General features: G+C 37.9%; 1 protein-coding gene across 1 annotated transcript in view; it reads right to left on the reverse strand.

The window, feature by feature from the left end:
• LOC114644593 (outer dynein arm-docking complex subunit 1-like) overlaps positions 1–22,436 on the reverse strand; it is a 150,387-nt gene that overhangs the window by 114,516 nt on the left and 13,435 nt on the right. Inside the window, exons 3-5 of the mRNA XM_051922434.1 lie at positions 14,261–14,360; positions 10,895–11,084; positions 6,642–6,743 (exon numbers count right to left, since the gene is read on the reverse strand). Coding sequence (XP_051778394.1) covers positions 6,642–6,743; positions 10,895–11,084; positions 14,261–14,360 — 392 coding nt within the window. The remainder of the gene's footprint in view (positions 1–6,641; positions 6,744–10,894; positions 11,085–14,260; positions 14,361–22,436) is intronic.

The following is a 22,436-nucleotide window of genomic DNA, read 5'->3' on the forward strand; positions in this document are numbered from 1 at the left end:
CAGCTAACACAGGGTGCAAGGCAGGAAACAAACCCCGGGCAGGGCGCCAGCCCACCACAGGGCAAACATACCCACACTAGGGACAATTTAGACCGGAGCACCCGGAGGAAACCCACGCAGACACAGGGAGAACATGCAAACTCCACGCAGGGAGAACCCCGGAAGCGAACCCAGGTCTCCTAACTGTGAGGCAGCAGCGCTACCACTGCGCCACCCTAACAACATTCTCAGACCTGCTTAATCCAATTCAGGGTCACAGGGGACCTAAGGCTGGTCCCAGCAATGCATCTCAGATGATGTAAAATAGAGCTGTACAGTAATATTCATCTATTTCTGATTATTAACTAATAACTTTTATTCTATCACTCCCTCCATGTTAATTAAAGAAAATCATTAGGGCTCTAGGGCAGACACTGTCAGATATGGTTGTTGTTCAGGCATCAGGAAGTCTGTCTATTTGTCTGTCTATCCTTTATAGCGGTGTTTCCCAACCTCAGTCCTGGGAGCACACTGCGGCTGTAGGTTTTTGTTCCAACCAGCTTCTGTTTTTAATTGGACTCCTGGGCTAATTATGTGATGTGTTATTTCCTAAGTTCTGTGTTTTGGGAACAATATAGAAATTAGAAAATGAAGTTTGGTAAAATATATATATATATATATATATATATATATATATATACATACATACATTAAAATGTACCAAGCAGTTATATGGGAATAATGTATTTTTTTCTTTTTAACAATTATTTCTTCTTGAATTTCATTCTACTTTTGCAGATATTTGTTAATAATGACTAATAATCCAAGAATGTGTTTTTAAATGTTGCTTTATGATGGAAAAAGGAACAGGTACTTAATTTGGTCTCAAAGAAATCATTCTGATAAAGCATTAGGAGAGTTTATATAATTATATTTTTATTAAGCAGTTAGATGTGTTTCCATCCTAAAGTGCACATTTTGTTTTACATTTCCAAGGGCACTGGAGTTCACTCTTGATCATTCAATAAAAGTGTAAAAAATATCTGCATTAAATAACAATGACTATTGGAACATTAGAACAATTTTGGAAAGAACAGTCCATTCCACCCAGCAAAACTTACAAATCTTATCCATATACTTTCCTAATTTAGGAAACTTCTTCTAACTTCACCAGGATTTAGGAGAACTCCTTCGCTGTCCTAACTTAATAGGAATTGCCAGAAGATGGCGTTAAGGCAGAGATCGGTACATGCACAGTTCAAGAAAAGCAGAATGTTTTAGAAATGCTGGATAACAATTAACTTGAAAAAGATACCGATTTTGTAGAGATAGAATAATATCCGTAACAAATCTTCTATGTCACTTCATCTAAATGAAGAAGCTATGCACTGTCAATTGAAATGAAAGTGTTGGTAATATTACATTTTTTGGCCACACCTTTGCAGTAGCAATGGTTTAAGTATGTCACAGCCAACCATTTCTTGAATTTTGCACCAAACTTTGTATGCCTTTACAACGCGTGAGGTAATCCATCCATCCATCCATTATCCAACCTGCTATATCCTAACTACAGGGTCACGGGGGTCTGTTGGAGCCAATCCCAGCCAACAAAGGGCACAAGGCAAGGGTACAAACCCCGGGCAGGGCGTCAGCCCACTGCAACATGAGGTAATTCATAGGTTAATACATTTCCCCATTAATCCACGTGAGGTAATGTTAAACTAAGCCTCATTCATGAAAATCACAGGTTTTTACTGAAGTTGTAATTGATGACATGCAGATAAAGATCATTGTCCCAAATGTGGATGAGAAAAAAATATGCGAATCGCAAGTGATATCCCAGTATCAACACGCAAGTGGTCATTATCAAACAGGGGGATTACAGTAAGAGGCATTGCACACCACCGTGGAAGACAATTGGGAACACTGGAAGAATGAACACAACTTCAGTAACAGCTGAAGAATAGCCGTGGGTAGTGTTAGTATGACTGTTATTTTACTTTACTGGGTTAACTCTCATTTGGTGTGGATCACCGACCATCCATCTCGGTGCTCATTTTAATATTATTGTCGATGTTGTTGTGAATGGCCCAGTTCAACACTTGACTCTAAGAGTACTTCATGAGAGTGGCAAAAGTCTTCTATTTGAATGTAATTATGCCCCTTGGAATATTATTATATTTGTAGTGAAGCCTTAGAATTGTTGTCAGAAAACTACAAAGCATCATCTTGATTTCCAAGGGAACTAGAAAACATCATCATCAGTGCAAGTTTGAGACTCAGGGTTCTTTAACATCATGACGTTATTTATTCTCAAATGTGAACTCAGCTTCTAGCAGGGAGTAAATGTAGGACACTTTATAAATACTTCCTATGTCCTACTCTCAGGTTGGACAATTTCTCATCCTAGTCAGACTTTTAGTGCCATTCCTAGAAGAAATTCTGAGATGCTTGATAAATACAGGAACATGTTTATATTCTGGCCCTTATCACTCTCTGTGTGAAGTGTGCAAGTTCTCCCTGTGCTTGTATGGTTTAGGGTTCATTGTTCATTTAAAATTGACTCCTTTAGGAGTGTATGTGTTTGTGCTTAACTATCCTGTCCAGGCACTGGTTGCTGCATTGTGCCTGCTTTTCCCAAAGCGGTTTTTACTCCGTGAGAATTTTGATTGGGTCAATAGATTAAGAAAATTGATAAATGGATAGATAAATCATCAATAATAAAAAAGACACTTTGTGACATTTGGGAGGGCGGTGCAGTGTTTAGCACTGAAGTCTTGCAGCTTTAATTATACCCAGATCACTGAGTGAGTAACGTTTGCAAATTCTCCCCTCTTCTCTCTGTATGTGTGGATTTTTCCCTTAGGTACCACCATTTTCCACTCGCACATCACATCTTATTAGTGGATTAGTGACTCTGTATTGGCCTTGTATAGTTTAATTTGCCCTGCAATGGACTGGGTTGGATTCTGCCTTGTGTCAATGCCACAGCGATAGGCTTTGGTCTCTACAACTCTGAATTATATTAGGCAGACCTGATATATGATGAACAGATACACTGTATGTAGTGAAGTTGTACTGAATACCATACAATATTAAATATACAGCATTTAACAATGAATACCAATATATAGTATATAGTGCGGAAACATGAAATTCAGCAGTCACTGCGATAATGAATTATAGTCTCACTAGAGAGGTTCCTTTAGCTATTCAAGACATTTTCCACCTTGAGGCTAGAGCCTGCTTCTCAACCTGATAATCTGAGCTTTGGTGCTGCAGTGCTACCTGTCTGTGTTGGGTATGGGTGAAATCTTTATTACAAATCCTTTTTCACAGTGGCTTAGATCTCTGTAATAGAAAGTCAGGTTTTATGATGTTTTTTGAATTCACCCTTTGAATGGCATTTATGGTCTGTATTACAGTAACATGTACTAATTTAAAAAATGCAGTATTCATGACATCCCATTTCCTTTTATGTAAGGTGGGCAACGCTGTTAAAATCCAGATGTACGTGTGGTGGCCTGCTTTGTTCTTTCAGTTCTTTTACTTTTAGAATTCGTCTGCATTTTTAAAGGCTTGTGACAGAAAGGCTAGAATAAACAACAAAGTAAAAATATCATTTTTCAATAATCATACCAATGATACTATTTTAGGTTACATCTCAAATGCAACTTCTTCTTAAACATCAATTAACCAATCGACTTTTTGACAACATTGCAAGACTGGAAGAAATCTGAGTTTAATTTTTTTTCTTGCTTTATTTTCATTTTTTTATATTTCTTTTTTCTGTTCAGGGGTTTGTTTTCCTTGGTATTCATTTCTATTATTAGTTTTCTGAAACCCTCGTGTTTTAAGAGGGTGGCATGGTGGCACATTGATAGTACTACGGCCTCACTGTAAGGAAACCAGGAATTGCATCCCAGGTCCTTGCATTTTCTCTCTGTGTCTGAGTGGGTTTTCTCCCTTTGCCCAAAGACATGCAGGTTAGGTGAACTGGCAATGCTAAATTGGCCCGAGTGTGTGTGCTTGTTTGCCCTATGATGGACTGGCACCCTGTCCAGAGTTTGTTCCTGCATTGAGCTCTGTGCTAGCTGCGATAGGCTCCTGTAGCTCCCACAAACCTCATCTGGATTAAATTGTTTAGAAAATGACATGACATGTTTTAAGAGTCCTAAAATATTTAACATTTTCCCATGAAAATGCTGTTATTTTGTGCAGTATAGTTGTATCTATCTCCATAGTATCTGGGGCTATGCTGCACATGTCATAGGGGTCAAGGGTATAACAGGTTCATGTACTTCCTGGTATTCAAAATTAGATAACAAAACATTTCTTGTTGGTGTGCTCTTTTGTGTTTGATTTTCTGGTTTAATGGAATCCTCGCTTTGATTCCTGACTCTGACTTTTGGTTATGACTCTCAGTTATGGTGAAAGACAGGAGAGACATTTGATTAAAGAATCTAAGTCAAAATCTTTTCTTGTCTGTTCCAGTGCAGGCATATATTTGTTAATTTTACTTAAGTTTAAACAAATTATTGATATTCTTGTAAGATGTTTAAGCAAGAATGAACAGAAGAATTATTATTCATTAACCAACCATAAATGACCCGAGTACAGATAATTGTCATAAGCAATGCACCAGTAGTGACCTTGTCTATGCATCAAAGAGTCAGAGAACTGGTTTCCATCTGATGAAATGTCACTGGCTTCACATGAATTTCCATGGGAGCCTGAGAACTTAATTGATTGTTCTCTTAGAGAAATCCCAAGACAGCCAACTCTTTCCCAAAAGATAAGCCAGTTAGCCTTTGGCCCTTTCTGGGGAACAAGAACTGTTTGTACACAACACACCTGCTTGAATGTTTTCTGACATCTAAGTTAAGTCTATTACGTCAGCTGCACATTTACAGCTGAGAGACTCACGTGTCATGCCATCTGATAACTATTAATCTGCAAAGGTTTAAGTAACTGTGTCAAAGTCTTTGTTTTCATTTAGTAATCCAAAACTGATCCAGTAACTTGCCTTGGCCTATACAACAGAATATAAGAAGTCTGGAAGATTCCTAATGTTCTTGGGGAATCTCCCAGATCATATGTCTGTGTTCTTAGTCATTATTGTAAACTACCATCTGATCTTTGACTCTGCTATCGAGAGTATTAATGCTGAAAAAAGTACATAACCCCTTTTTCCTGTGGGCCTATGCTATAAACTCAGCCTCTGATGTTCACAATCTGAATATTCATAATTGGTGAGTATTATGTTTATAGTTATGCATTTAATTAAATGTAATACACGTTAAGTTAAGCTGCCTAGCCTCTGAGGTTTTATTCTGAACCATAGGCTAAGGAATAGCACTTAGACTCTGAGGTTTAATATGAACTTTGATTCATGTAATACAGTATAAGAAATGCTGCTAAGCCCTGAGGTTTCATTATAAAGCACATGGTAGGTAAACAGAGCTTAACCTCCGAGGTTACAGGTAAATTGTGACTATTAGCCATAGTCATATTTCTTTCTAACAGTTGTGATAGACGGCCAGGAACCCTGCCCCGCCCAGAGGAAGGAGGAACCGGGAGAGCGGCACTTCTTTTCCCTGGGCACCCGGATGGTCCTTGATCCCTGGGGGACACCAGGAAGTGCTGACAGACCAGGGATGGTTTATGCCCGGAGTGCTTCCGGGTGCAAGGGCAGCACTTCTGCCACACTGGGGAATGCTGCTGGAAGTTCATCGTCAGGCAACTGAAGCACATTCAGGACAAGATAAAAGGGGTCACCTCACTCCATTCGAAGAGCCGGAGTCGGGTGGAAGAAGGACAGAGCTTTCAAGACAGGAGTGGAGGTGGCCAAAGGAACCAAGGACTGGACATTATAAATAATTTGTAAATACTTGTGTAAATAAACGCGGGTTGTGGACACTGGCATTGTCGGGTCTGTCTATGGATGGGCTACCTCTTACACAGTAAACAGTATAACCTAAAGGTTTACGAACAATAGTGAGTCAATTATAGTGAGTACATGCTAACTCAAATGTTATAGTAACTTATAATTAATGCATAACTTACAAAAAAAGTAATCTTTAAATATTAATAATAAATTGGAGTCAGGTTGAAAGATCCACAACCTTATTTATTTGTTGGGTAAGTGGATTAACAACTGTAGCTTAAAGGTGTTGAAATAAACAAAACAATACCCATACATGTATTATTAATGCATGCATAAATCAATAGTCAGTGTAAAAAGGCCTACACTTACAAGTTACAGTTCCTTTAAATTTTATACCTACTGAATATACGGGATATGCTTAAGTATTACTTTTGAAACAGTATGTCATTGCCTACACTGAGAAAACGAATAGCTTTATCCATCTAAATAGTTGCCTTAAACAATTGCTCGTCACAAAGGTGCATAATCATTGATAGTGTTCATATAAATAAAACTCAATCAGCAGACCACACCTTCTGTTATAACAACATTCTGAAGCCTAGTCTATATACTTTAACACAAATTTGGAATTCTGTACATAAATTCATTTTGTTGTAAATAAGAAAAATGTAGGATATCATTTTAATCTTTTCAACACACATAGAGGAATAAACACAGTACCAAAACAGAAAGAAATAAAAAATTTACATTCATTCTTATATAAAGTGTACTGTACCTGAGCATCATGGTTTCTTAGTTTTCTGATTTTGTTGACAGGGTCTTGTTTTTCTGCTAAAATCTTCCTTTCCTTGTCAAGCTTTGCTTCAAGTTCTTTAATCTGAAAAATAATCATAAAAATGTATGTAATAGATAATAATTGATAAACAGGAAGCTGTTAAATTCATTAGCGACCATACCACGTGCAAAGGTTCTATATGTTCAACTTATAGAATTTAAGTTTTATCTTAGCTTTCTCTTTCTAATTAATTTGTAAGTAATAATTATTGTTGCCGCTAAGACTAAGAACCTCAGATGCATCTTTAATGTGGTATTTCACATTTCACTCTTAAATAGACTGTTCATTTTATAATGTTCAGTCTATATAAGAATAACATTCCGTAAGAGCTCTAGACTAGACTGCTGATCTTCTTTTATCTGGTAGTCCAATGAATGAATAAATCAAAAAATTAATATAACTAATAAAAAGCATTCAGAAAATATTTACTTTAGAATAGATAAGGAAAAAGTTGGCTCATTTATAATCGTTATGTAAAAAAGTAAGAAACTATTATTAAACTATGGGATTTTAGAATAACAATTACCCAGATTTCACCAAGTCCTTTAATTAAGTAATGGTAGCATCAGGTTACAAAAAACCTCATACTTCTGATTTAATGAGGACTGGATGCTTGTGAATTGTGTCCTAAGAATTAAAATTTGTACTTTTTCACATGACTCTATGAACGGTATGTTACTACAAAAGTCTAAGTTATTGATCAGTCCGTGACAAACTCCTGCAATTATACACAGTCCTGATTTGTTTCTTCATTTCTGCCTCTGACTATTGAAATTTTGATGTAGTATCTTCAGTTTGGCCAGTTAATTAAGATGACTGAAGAGCTTTTAAAATCTTAAAAGGCACGCTTGTCAATTGTATGATTCCTTTTCTCTGTAGTTTCCTTTCTTAACTGTTTTTAAAGCCGTGTAATCCAATGGCTAACAATTCTGTAGTTCAATGTTTTGTGTGCATTTATTTCTAATTTTATCTTAAATTGCAATGCTCCCAATTAATCTTGTTTGCAGTTTTCTAGGTTTGATTCCAGTTTTAACAGTAGAACTAAGGGTATTATTCATCAATAACCTGCACATTCTAGAGAGTGATTTATGGTAAGAATTAAATTCTTATAAAAAACAGTAATTTTGGAACCATTTGTAGATACTTTTTGACAACAGTTTATTACATTGGCACAGATGGATAACTCATCATTATTACCTTGTTAGTACACTTCCTACTTGGGAGTGCTTTACAGTATTGCATGTGCATCTCTTGCGGCCGTGTGGAAGGACCTGGCTTTTTGCAAAACAATTTAAGCTTGCACTGGAACTCAAGATGATTGCTGAAATGTCAGTTTAAGTTTTCAGAGAAGAAGCTTTTGTCTGTTATTTGTGTATAATGCTCGAATTTATGCATATGGACACTAATTTAAAGAGGACTCAGGGAAGGATATGTATATGTTGTTTGTCTCTTCTGTCGACAGTAAGAAAGAATGTGGCCCAGACAATGAGCTCTGAAACCAGTTCCACACTCCTTTTGTGTCTGCCACTTCCACTTTGCTACTCATTTAGTCTGCAGAGACCACAATGATAGCATCAAAAGTGATCAGACTGTGACAATGGCACACTTTTTTCGTCCCTTAAATTAAAGCTGCCTAATAGGTATAAATACTGTTTGCCCTTAGTGCTCTAACACTTCTTATTGTTCTTGGATCTCCTTTGTTACAATGTGCAAAACAATTATGCAGATTAGCCTCCAAGAGACAGTAAGTATTTTTTTGAAAATAAATACCTGTGCTAACCTGAGAAATACTGGAGACACCATAAGAGGTATAATTGGAAGAAAAGTTCTGCTTGTTCCATATTCAACAAAGTGAGAAGCAAATGGTTTGTTAAAAACCATAATCAACACATAACTCATAAATGTTGGTTCCAGAGTAACCTGAAGCAAAGCTCAATGAATGCTGCAGTTGTGTCATCTGGTTGGCATCATTTTCTAGATACTAGGGTAAGGGTGGTTCTAAGTTGGTTCAGACAGAGAGCTGTCCATTGGATAGGCCAAGATAACCTAAACAAGTAGTTAAGTTGTCCAAAAAAAATGAGAATGAGTTGCTCTCCCCTGTCTAAGAGCCAATCCCACCACATGAGGGAGATGAAAGATATGACTAGGTGTTTGAGCTCAACAGTGGACCCAACTGCAAAGAGTTGTGGAGGAAAGATGGTTGGTTCTTGTTGTAGTCAGAGACTCAGTGCTTTTGAACATTTTGTAGTACTGAGCCAAGACTTTTGGATAGCCTCAAAGAGATTCTTCTTTAGTATCTCATGAAGACTTAGCAGGATATTGTGCGCGATTAACATCAAAATGCTAAATGGTTAAAGTGTATGGGATTGTGGGGTTGCTGTTGTGTGCTGTTTTGTTTCATTATTTATAGTGTATATGTTAAGGTAAGGGTGGCATGGTGGCGAAATGGGTAGCGCTGCTGCCTCGCAGTTAGGAGACCCGGGTTCGCTTCCCAGGTCCTCCCTGCGTGGAGTTTGCATGTTCTCTCTGTGTCTGCGTGGGTTTCCTCCGGGTGCTTTGGTTTCCTCCCACAGTCCAAAGACATGCAGGTTAGGTGCATTGGCGATTCCAAATTGTCCCTAGTGTGTGCTTGGTGTGTGTGTGTGTGCCCTGCGGTGGGCTGGCACCCTGCCTGGGGTTTGTTTCCTGCCTTGTGCCCTGTGTTGGCTGGGATTGGCTCCAGCAGACCCCCGTGACCCTGTAGTTAGGATATAGCGGGTTGGAAAATGGATGGATGGATGTTAAGGTACATCCAATTAACATGGGTGTAAAATTACAGCAAACGCGTATCTTACTTATCCTTTTTGCCAATATTTCTGTAGGCAGCTGGGGCCTAAAGAGGGTGTCAATTTTGTAGATCTGAGGGTTAACATGTTATTGAAAACAATTTTCATTGTACAGTGTAGTAATTTGGAGCAGAGTGTAAGGTGAATAAGATGGAAATCCATCCATCCATTATCCAGCCCGCTATATCCCAACTACAGGGACACGGGGGTCTGCTGGAGCCAATCCCAGCCAACACAGGGCGCAAGGCAGGAGACAAACCCTGGGCAGGGCGCCAGCCCACCACAGGGTGCACACAACCACACACACACACACACCAAGCACACACTAGGGACAATTTACAATTACCAGTCCACCTAACCTGCATGTCTTTGGACTGTGGGAGGAAACCAAAGTGCCTGGAGGAAACCCACACAGACACGGGGAGAACATGCAAACTCCATGCAGGGAGGACCTGGGAAGTGAACCCAGGTCTCCTAACTGCGAGGCAGCAGCGCTACCACTACACCACTGTGCCGCCAAGATGGAAATCTTTACTTCAAAATCCTGTCATGGTTATCTTCTGGAAAACCTGACTTGCTCTTCTTGGGGGCTACTGTTTTTTCCCTCAGATACAGACAGCATTTTACATTTTAGGATGCTTTCTCCCCCAGGTGATAGTACTTGCATTTTGTGAGTTATCCCAGAAGAAAATTCTCAATTTACTAAGCATCATTTATCAATTTTGGCTAGTTTTCAATACCATAGTAGCAAAAGTGGCAACTCTGCAAGGATTCTATGGTTAACATATGGTTTATAATTAAGGAAGACCTTGGAACATATAGCTGCTGCTATGCCTTTGAATAGGAGGAACCAGTTTTAGGCACTTAAGTCATCAGCTAGACACCTCTTATTAAATTTCACATTGGGAGAAGTCACTGGGAAAGACCAAGTACACGTTAGATGAGATTATATGTCACAAGGATATTGGAAGCACCTGGGCATTTCCCGGAGAAGCTGGAGAGTGGTGATGAGGAAAGAAAGCCTGTTCTGCTGTTCTCAACTGGCTACGACTGACTCTCTCTAGAACAAACTTAAAAAGACTGCAAAATGAGTCAATGAGGACTAACCTCTTTCCTCTGTGAAATGTGTTTGACTGTTAGCCCTATTCTTGATGTTTTGTATTGTTATTACAACAATGAATTATCACAAAGCGCACACTTTTGAACAGCACAGATAAAAATCTATATAATCTAGGAAGTAGGTTCTAAATGATTTTCTGTTTCTTTATTATGAGATGCATTATCTGTTTAATTCAAGAAGTATAATTCCACAATTTTGGATAATATGAAGACTGTAGTTCTCTGAGTAATGTGTGTTGATTATCATACCTCCTTATCGAGTCTTGCATGTTTCTTCGTTTCTTGCATTATTTTCGTGTCAATATCATCTCCTTTTTCAATCAGAGAGTTTAAAGCTTCTTCGATCTTCTCCTTATGCTTCTCATTTCTGTGGCCCCTCACTCCCTCTAGATTTAATACAATATCCCGTCTCTCTTGCTCAAGTTGTTTAATTAGCTTTCTTAAAAATAAAGAAGAATGAATAAAACATTCAGAGCAAATGTATTCATTTATTTATTGCTTGTTATAAATTAAATTCATGACAGATGCTGAAAACATATTATTACAAACAGTCTAGGGAGAAAGAATCTGAATATTTAAAGTGTCTCTTTAGTAATTAACCTACTTGAAATAGTTAGCAGATATACCCAAATCTACAAAGGAGCATTATTAGAATCTAATCTGTGAGTTTTCATTCACGTGGAGGAAGAATACAAGAAGAGTGCACTGTGGATAGAAAAATTAAGTTGAAGATTAAAGGTAAGGTTGTTAAGAAAGTGGTACGAGCAGCAGAGCTCAGACATGGGCAGTAAAAGGAGCACATGAGAAGAAGTTAGATGTGGCAGAAATGAGAATGATGAGATGGATATGTGGAGTATAAGACAGAATAAGAATTGAGATAATCAGAGGTTTAACAAAAGTGGAAGAGATGTCTAAGAAAGTACAGGAAAGTAGGCCGAAGTGGTATGGACATGTGATGAGGAGAGACAATGAGTATGTGGACAAAAGAGTGATGGGAATGAAAGTAAAGTGAAAGAAAAAGTGAGGGAGGCCAAAGAGGAGGTGAATGGACAAAGTAAAGGACTATTTGAAGGAAAAGGGTATGACTGAGGAGGAGTTGCAAAACCAACCTGCATGGAGAAAGTTGATCAAGCACCTCAAAGCCATACAGAAGTAGGAAAAGATGAAGAGGAAGATCTTTTTTAATTCTATATTAACAATGTCCTACAAGCCTCCTTTAAAAATTTTCTTAGTATTAAAATTTCTAATTGCTCTCTCACTAATAATAAACCAAATAATTTTTTCTGCAATCTAAATGTATTGTACAAGGATTGCACACACGATTAAACATAACATAACATTTTCAGATCCAGTCAACCCAATTTAAAAAGACTCTTGGGGGCATGGTAGGAACCAGCTCTGGAAGTGGTGCCCGTCCATTGTATATCCTAATCTCACCTACACACACCCACATCTCATTCATGTAGAGGCAATTTTAAATCACCAATTAACTTAACACAATGTTTATGGGATGAGGGTAGAAAACTCAAAAAACTAAAAGAAAAATCCATGCAGTAATGAGAAAAATGTGCAGCTTCTAAAGAGAGTGCAACCAGGTGTGAGATTCCAGGACAGAACACAGCATATGTGTGTGCTAATCGTCACACCACCCAGGATCACACATGTCTGTTATAAAATGAAATAAAGAAAATATCAAAATACAAAACCATGAAATTTCTAGTGTATATGTGGGCTAGTCAACTCAAGTTCTTTATTACATTTGCCTCTTACAAAACTCTTTGGTTAATTTAACAGCTTCAATAAAAGTAATATAAGTGTCACTTTTCTTTGCAAAACTGTTGCTATGTTGTCTTCCTAGATTCATTCTTATTTATAATTAAGAATATATTGTATTACACAGAAAGGATTACTAATGCCCATTTAATAAATACAGATGAACAGCCTTATTCTTGATAAAGCTGAAAGAAGGTGATGCAGCTGATATGTAAATATTCTACTTTTACAATCTGTGGTCATCAGTCACAACGGGCAGAGAATTAAATCTGAAGGTCAGCCTGTAAAACAATATTCAAAAGTCTCATATGAGAGTGCTTCTTGTAATCATGTGATGGCCTTGAAAGACAAAGAGAATAAAGCTGCCATTAATTCACGAGAAACAATGATTTACTGGTCTCTTCGGTCCATTTCTTGACTAACTAATCAAGGGAGATGCATAGGACCTGGAAAAAAATTGAGTACACATCCAATTATTTGAAAGTCCATTACATTTATACATTCAAGGCTATTTTGGAATTTACATCCTTCCCTTTCCGTGGTCGCTTCTTATTGTAACAGATATCCAAAAATTAACTGTATTGCTTCCGTAGACAAATTCATCAGCAGAGATTTTTTTTGAAGAAATTAAATTGCATGTTTAATGGTCAATGGGGCTGAAAATTGGAGCTATGGTTCTCTGATTAGGCTGTATGACCTCTTAATGGCAGGTTCTAGTATGACTTAGTGAAAAGTTGAAATCAGTGGTGTGAATGTTTAGGAAGTCATTATGCACATCGGTATTTCGGCTTATTTTTAATAAACTACAGACAAGTTCTCTTGTGTTTCCCCAACTATTAACTTCAATGTTATTAAATGTTTTGTTTCCTGTGAGCCAATTCAAAATGAAAGTATCAAAAATTGAAGTCCTTGTTTGTTTTCATTGTCCCCAGTCTGCTTATGACCATAATCTTCTGAATCGTGTCTTGAATTGACTAGGACCTGCTATTTGATTTTTGGTCATTTGGATGATGTCTCCTTGCTCCCACCTGTCTTGTATATTCACGTTCCTGGCCTATTTCAGTCAAAGATATTGCTTGGTAAAGTTCAGTTTTCCATTTTTAAGCTGACAACAACCAACAGTGCATGATTACTAAGCCAAATGGATTGTACCATTATATGTGTTCATTGTGTGCCTCAGTGATGCAAGTTATAGGCCACCACCAGAGCTTCTAAAAGTAAATGCCATTAGACTAAATTGAAATGAATTTAGACCTGCCTTACATGCTCAATTATGATTAATTTATTTCTAGCAGTAAAGTGTATTTTTGGTTGTGGGAGGAAACAGAAACAAAGACAAACATGAGAAGTCCATGCCAGATCCCCACAGAAGGAATTCCGGATATGAATTACATTGGGGTAGCACTGTCATACCAACTCATGTTCCAAGTTTTCAAGTGTTTTCCTACTTAGGATTTAGATACATCTGCTGCTAAAGAACATTCGACAGCAGTAGATTGGATCTAGAACTTGCATAGTGCAGATGCGGGTAAACCATTCATCTAATCATTCATTTACTCTACGTGGCCCAATGCTCAATTCATGATGAGAATGGAATGCCAAAATAAAAAGTACAAAAAAGAAAACATTTCAGAAAGGTGGAATTGAGTAACAGTGATTGATTCATTTCAGTAAAGGTGTTTGTATTGCCACAATAGTACGAGCTTAACTCGTTTCACATTCATTTTTAATGAAAATCGTGGACATATTTACAAAAGATATGCTCAATGTTGAAACCTATATTGAGAAAGAAAAAGGTGTGTCATAGATTAGTATATTTAAAAAATAAATCTCCAAACTTACTCCTGTTTCCTGATTTTCTCATGTGTTTCCCGTTCATATGCTTGTTTATTACCTTCAAGAAAAGTGCAGCAGCGTTGTAGTGTTGCAACTTCAGACTCACCTGTTTTCAAAGAAAAAGTTGATTGACATAAGTATTGGCTTCACATTGATAAATAAAACATTTCATTTTGAACTTCAATAGACCACTTTGTAATAATGTGTACTTTTATTCTGTTAGAGGAAGAAAATTGATTTCTCATTTTGAAGAAGTGTAATGTTTATCCATTTCTTGTTCAGACTATTAAAGCAGCGCTCAAATTATCAATGTGTTCTGTGGTCATAATGTGAACAGATGAACTTGAATAACAGTAATATCAATAAAAGTCCAAACACATGCTGTTAGGGTGACTGACAATTCCAAATCGGCCTGCTGAGTGTATGCCTTCTTTACATTAGACTACCACACTATCTGTGGCTAGTTGAGGAGACAGGCTTTATGAAAGGACTGTCAGTGGCATTGAGAATATAAACAGAGACCAAACATGGCTAGTGTCATAGGCCATTGACAAAACAATGCCTGTGTTGAGAGAGAAATGTTGAAATGAGCCATTGATTGTTGGAGCCACAGAGTGGTATATGGGGAGAGTCACTAAGGACATGAGTATTGGGTTCAAACAAACAACCAGTTAAAAATAAAGAAAAAGATCTATGGATGAACTGGTCTAAATTAGCATTAGTCTTATTAAACTCCAAGTATGTGCAGGCATTTTACATATAACGTGTAAGTGTACTGTATTTGGGCATTGATATTTTTCATTCTAAACATTTAGTTTTCTATTTTTATTGAAATAAAATGAATGAATTATCCCTTTTAATCAATTCCTGATGGTTTTGTTTGAGTCAAAATAAAGAAGTTTATAAAACCAAAGAACTGCTCCAATTGACCTTCTTAGTGTTATTGATGTAAACCCCTTCCATTCCATTTGCATCCATTCATCTTGTAAACATGCTTATCCAGAGCAGAGTCACGGGGAAGTTATAGCGCATTCCAGTAAGTAAGGCAGGGACAATCCCTGGGACGTGGTGAACACACACACGGGGCCAGTTTAACTTTGCCAACCCACATCTTACAATTGGATGGCATTCAGACATCACTAACCTAAAAACAATTCCAGTTCTTGCATGCAATTAACATCTTCTTACTTGCACCACACAGCTTTCACAAGAAGCTTCTTCAGTTCTTCATCTAAAGTGGAGTTAATTACGTCTTGTTCAAATTAATACAGTACCCAGTAAAATAAAAGTGGGAGAAAAAGTACAAAATGATGTGTTCTGGGGTATATGTTTTGTTTCATTTGTTACATGGTTTGTTAAATCCACATGAGATACTTAATTTCCATGGCTTGTTGAAGTACAGGTAATTGTACAGTGTTATATCCATGTATCTGTAACATTACAATTTTCTGTCTTTCTTCTCACAGATGTTTAACTGGGCTGAGATGGGGTCGACTGGGAAGTCCACATTACAGTATTATGCTGAAGACATTGTTGTGCGATCTACTGGTTTTTTATTTCACTCTTGCAGTACCACTGTGGCTGCAGGTTTTTATTTTAGTCAAGCTTGTGCATAATTGACCTAATTGTTTAAATAGCTGGCCATTCTTTTTTTTTCTTATTCTGCTTTCAATAAAATGCTTTAGTATGACCTTAACATTTAAAATAAATTAAAACATGTATATTTTTGCCATACCTTTAACCACATAACTTTCTTTTACCAGTTTAATTTTAATTTCCCTTTATCTTTGCAGTTTGTCCAGGTACAAATGACACTGACCGTTACTTCAGTGTCCTGACCGTTTGTGTGCTGATTAGTAATAAAAGACTTACCTCAAGTTCATACCTGGAGACCGCCGTGACAGCAGGTGTTCTTTCCACCCAACTTCAGTCCTGCTTTCAATTAGCATGTTATTTTTTAGTTTCAGCGTGTTTTTGTGTTAATCCAAATTTTTTAAAATGGATTTGTTACATTTTTATTGCAATGTAGAAAGTTCATTTACTTTGCTTATTCCTGCTTTTGAAGATTTTGCTTTTTTATGTTCTATTTATTCAATATTCATCTAAGAAAGTTTTTTATTAAAATAGCTACTTCACTTTAACTTTCAATGTCATTTGCACCTGGGTCTGCAGTTTGTCAGTAATAAGATTAATGAAGCAACCTCAACAGAAAAAGTAAAAAGAAAGTTAACATTTAAAACTATGGCAAATACATATTTCTGATCACATCTCATTTTTGTCAGTGCAGAATAAGAGAAAAAATATCAGGTTAGATCAAGTTGTACAAGTACAGTGCATTGCCGCACCCACCACATGATGAAACAGCTTGGGATCGTGGTTGGCAACCCCCAAGGCAAATACCCGGTCCAGTCTCACCCTCCCCCCAAGTAATGACCATCTGCCTGCTGCAGCCAGGTGTTACGTGGGCATCTCCTTGGCCTGGTCCAGTCACTCAGGTCCTCAATAATGAGGATCCTGTAAGCCGGATCACCCTCAGGGAATCATGCCACATAGCTGTAGGGCCGTAACTGATGCTACCTCACAATGCAGGTAATCTGCCTCATTCAGGACTCAGTGAGCAGTGTACCAGTGTACAGACTGGGCATGATATTGAGCAACTTTGGTGGGATACTGCAAAATCTCAGGATGTCTCACAGTGCAGCTCGATCAACCGAGTCAAACGCCTTATGAAAATCAACAAAGGCTGCAAAGAAACTCTGCCGATATTCGTGTTTATGCTCCAAGAGAACCCTCATTGTCAGAATGCAGTCGATGGTAGACTTCTTAGGAATAAAACCAGACAGCTGTGGTTGCTGGTAGGTGAGCAAGTGATCACGGATACTATTGAGGATGACCATAGCAAGGATCTTACCCGGCACCGAGAGCAGTGTTATCCCCATGTAGCTGCCGCAATCTAGACAATCACCCTTCCCTTTCCAGGTAGGGATGAAAACTCATGTTTTACAGTCAGTTAGGATGATGCCCATCTTCCAAATGGAAGCAAAGATTGCTTGCAATGCAAGGAGGACAGTCTTACCATCACCCTAGAGAATTTCACCCCCGGATGCCTGGAGAGCCAAAAGGGTCCAGCTTGTTCGGAACTGATGTGATGAAGTGGCGTTTCCTGCCTGCATGGCAGCACTTGGGTCCCAATTTAAGGTGGCCCATCAGGGTAGACGTGTGGAATATCTCGTCTCTCTGGCATGATAATCATCTTCCTCTGCTGTCGGAGGAGCTTTATAAACTCTGCATTTTACTGGCAGTACTGTCAAGTGTGCAGACCTGGGACTGGCCAAATCTCTGTAGGTGGGTACACTTTTTATTGTTCTTGTGGCTCTGGTTGCTGTCATACTCAGGGCGTAGCTGTTCCTGTGATGGATCGGATCCTTCCGATGGTGTCCAATGTCACTTCTTTCACCGAGAGTATTATGAGACTCAGATTAAGGCCTCTCTGTTGTCTCAGTATATGCTTCAACTGCAGTGAGTGATGTCTTGGCAAGGGAGACATTTTATTCACAGCTTCACTCTGTGGTTGATAGGTACCCGGCAGGTAACACTCTTCTGGTCATGGGTGATTTCAATGCAACCACTGGCACTGACAGGACTGGCTATGAGGATTGTGTTGGTCCCCATGGGTCTGGCGACCATGGTGAAAGTGGCTCCATATTCCTTATGCCAGGGGCTGTGGATCGCTGGATCCTGGTTCCAGCACCCTGAGCCGCATTGTTGGACTTGGTACTCCAATACTGGTGGTGCACTGAAGGAGATCAATAACATCCTTCAGGCTCTTACAAAACTGCAGTGTCTACAGAAGTGTCCAGACTTGTTGCTGCTACTCATCCAGTTTAGGTCCAGTAGGCTACCACCTACTAGGAGAATGAGGCTAGACCTGGCCAGACTCCAAGATCAGGCTGTTCCTAATGAGTTTGCACGCAGTTACAGATTTGGGTGCGACTGCTAATCCTAATGTGATGTGCCAAGTGACAAGACCCTGAAGGTTGCTGAGGGTTCTGTTGGTGTTACCAGTGTGCCCAGAAGGAGGTATTTCATCTCGCAGGGCACCATGAATATCATCGAGAGGAGTCACAGCACACAGCTTGATGGCAATTCCGGTCTGTATCGAGAACTGAGAGAGACGGCAGCTAGGGCTCTGAGGGCAGATATGGAGTCGTTTGTTAGAAGAATCTGTTAGCAGGTGACACAATATCTGTGGTCTAGTGACCCACGACCTGCTTACAGAGGAATTGAATCATTATGCACATTTGAATCTGTTCCTCGTAGAGTTGCAGACAGGGCAGGTGATATAATAGACATTTCACAGGACTCATCACATCCCGGTCATTGCCTCTTCCAGCTTTTGCCATCGGGCAAGAGATACAGAGCTATGAAAACTAGGACAAACCGACTTAAAAACAGCTTTTATCCGAAAGCAATCATGGCCCTGAACTCAGAATAAAACTGCTCCATATTATTCTTCCAATGTGCAATATAGACCTTAAGTCAACAAGTGCAATTTGTATATTTATTACTATTCGGTTTGTTATTATTTTCTCTCTTCTTGTCTTTTTGTCTTTTTAACTCTTATTCCTCATACTGAGTCGATTGCACCTTCAATTTCGTTGTTCCTTTGTAAAAGTGACAATGACAATAAAGATCTATCTATCTATCTATCTATCTATCTATCTATCTATCTATCTATCTATCTATCTATCTATCTATCTATCTATCTATCTATCTATCTATCTATCTATAACGGTCCTTACAGATGGCGCTGCAATTGTGACCTGCTGAGCTGGCTGCTTTAAGTAGCTGTTTAAAGGTGATCCTCCAGCTAGGACATTGGACATCTCTGGGTCCACAGTTCTTGAGGCTGAATTAATTGTGAACCACCCAATCTCAATGAGATTGCACAGATGGAGAACCAGCTGAAGGTGTGGAAGGCTGCAGGGATCTGTGGTATATATGGGGTGAACTTCTCCAGAAAAAATGTCTCGCTAATTAAACCATAAGATGAAACAGAATTGTGCAACTGGTTGGAATGAAATCTTGCAGCAACAGTAATGCCCCAAGACTGACTTTGAGAATCATTGCCATCGGATAGTATACAGATACCCAACAATATTCAGATATTCTGAGGAATTTAAACATTAGGCAAGTCAATGGGCCCACTCCAGACAAGGGTGTTGCTAAAGAAACATTTAATTTTCATGATATTCTGGTCCTCCATTCAACCTGAATCTATAGGAACTAGGGTTCCTCATATCCTAATATCAGGCGACTTAATTCCAATCCTTAGCTTACTCCTCTCCTCATACTTGACTTACCTCAGTTAATTGTAAACACACTTTCTTGTTTTTCATAAACAAAAGTGGAGTTCAACTGGGCTATTAGCTGCCATGCTCTAAAAGAAAATGGCTGAAGAAGAACAAATGTGGTATTTTGGATTGTTTAAATACATTGCATGGCATTAACTATACAATTATACACTTATATACAAAAAAAAACTTAGATAGAAGTATACATTCTGTACTTCACAAGTTTTCATCTTCAACTAGCACTGTTGAGTATACAAAAATAAACTACAACTGCACACACTTCTCTGAGAACCAAGAGGGTATGACAACTTTTACATTGAAGGACTTTGAAGATGAGTAAGTTCCTTACACAGAAATATAAATAATCATTATATTTACAAAAATATGTAGCCTTTATTTTTTAATAAATTTATGAAATAATATGATAATCAATGTGAAAATTATGCAGAAATGTAGAAAATAGCATAGGGCTAAATACAAAAGTATCCCAGATCTGATTTATATAATTTAAAGAATGGTATATTTCCATCATTCCGAAGCAGAAAGCTCGTAAAATGCAAATCTGCTCCTTTGGCCTTAAAATTTTTATAATGTGATCTACTTGGAGTTATCTGCTGAAAGAAAAACAATGATTAATTGAGGATTCTTCATCTCTGCTTAGCAGCAGTCATTTCAGTGTTATGTTTTGGGATTTCAGGAGTGATTTATTGAATTAGCCTTCCTCATCATTCTTTTGTGTTATTTTTTCTTGCATCTACTTACTGTACATTTCAGTTTTATATTTATGTTTTTCAGACTCTCTGATATTGCAATGATTTATATGTATGTAGGTGCTTACTGAAGGCAGGGATGGTTTTTCTTTGAATTTCAATTTTTTTAAAAAATTGTATTCAATTACATTTGAAAATAAAACCAAGAATCAATGCCAGTCACATGGCATACAGTCATATCCACTCGACTGTTTCAAAGTATATTTGTAGTACTATGGTGTTGTACTGTGTTAGCCATTATGAATGTAGAGAAAAGCCAAGCAAAATGACACCTTTTATTGGGGCCTGAGTTGCCTCAAAAGCTTGCATATTGTAATCTTTTTAGTTAGCCAATAAAAGTTGTCATTTTGCTTGGCTTTTCTCTACAAAGTATATTTGGGAATTAATGTCCAACACACATGTTTTTGAAGTGAGAGACAACAGAATGATTCAGAGAAGAAGCATTTATAATAAAGATTAAACTTATAGTGAGAAATAAAGGGAAATTCCATGATCAAGTACGATGCTATTGTTATCGCCAACCATGCCCCTCTGATCATGGAGCTCAAATCACTATGCCGCATGTATTATGATATTTCCCTCTACTTACCCTTTACCTGTTTTCTTCAGGGATAAGTGTACTCATCAGGTTCTTTACCAGGCTGGTCTACTGTCTCACCTTAAAATTAACTCACACATACATAGATATACAAATACACACAGACCCTAACCACAAAAGTACTGTATAAAAGACGTATATACATGCATGTTATTCCCTAGCACTTTAACCCACACAAGTACCGTATGAATAGCACATGCACAGTCCACTTTCCCTTGTACTCCAACAGACTTACTTATCATAGGCATGAACAGCATTCAATGTATTGGATATATCTCAGAGCTAAATATTACTTTTGGTCTCCAAGAATATATTCAAAATACAAAGGTTCAACATCAATGGCTAGGCCATTTATCAACCAATGCATGTCTTACTTTAGCGCACTGTTCATTATTGGACAGAGCTTTTTGTCCTCAGCTCGACACACCTTGCAGCTCGGATCATATGACACTTCCTTACTGCTGCAGGTGCTCAAAAAATTTACCTTATTACTTCAATAACTCTAGATATGAAGACAAAGTATTGAAAGTTAAAAGCAACTTTGTATTTATTAAAGAACAATAATATCAGTAGAGAAAAACACAAAAGAAAATGTGGGCAGCAAAGTCTGGATATATTTGACCTTTAGAAAAATCTTACGAAAAGATTAATAACCAAGGGCAGCGATGATTTAGCAGCTGAAATTCATGAAATGGTTTAGCTGGCGATCAGATGAAAATGGTGTCATGTTGCTGGTGCCCTCTGCGGATGTTGCTCTATCTTCTCCTCTTGACGTCGCTCTTACCCTCTTCTGAAGTCATTCTAGCCCTCTCCTGATGTTGCTTTCTTCTCGTTGTTTAGTCTGTCATATTTATTTTTTAATTCTACGTGACTTTCGTAACATGTGATTGTTACATACATTTTTTAAGAACCTTCCCATCCCAAGCTGTAAACTGATTTTGCAATTTTTAGTCCCACAGCATCTCCTTCTGTTCGCAGGTTTTAAAGTAATCAGATGCAGCTTGAAGCATTGGCATGTCTTCCTTTCCCAGGCTGTAAAACAATTTAGTCCTAGGTGCCCATCTCTTCACAGGTGATAAAATAATAAATACAGCTTGAGGCATCAGCTGGATGTTCTGCTCTGTTTAAACAGATGTTACAATGATTGATACTGGTACAATTCAAGAAAACAGGATACTTTGATGTCTTCTTTTCTTGAGTGTTAAATTTAAATATTTGCTTTATAGTGAAACAATTTGTTAACTGTATTTGTTAAGATTAAGTTAATTTTTGTTGGTGTGAGCAAAAAATAAAATAAAAAATAAAATCCACGACACTACACCCCACTTACTCATCTCAGCTGGTGTCTTAACCTCCTGGTATTAGTTGACGAGATCTGTACAGAATTTATATCCAAGCAAATTGATTACTTTTTAGAGACAAATGCATCCTCAGAGGTCTCTGTGGGAATAATCTGGGAA

The sequence above is a fragment of the Erpetoichthys calabaricus genome, chromosome 2, assembly GCF_900747795.2.
Source record: "Erpetoichthys calabaricus chromosome 2, fErpCal1.3, whole genome shotgun sequence".
In the NCBI taxonomy this organism is placed as follows: Eukaryota; Metazoa; Chordata; class Cladistia; order Polypteriformes; family Polypteridae; genus Erpetoichthys; species Erpetoichthys calabaricus.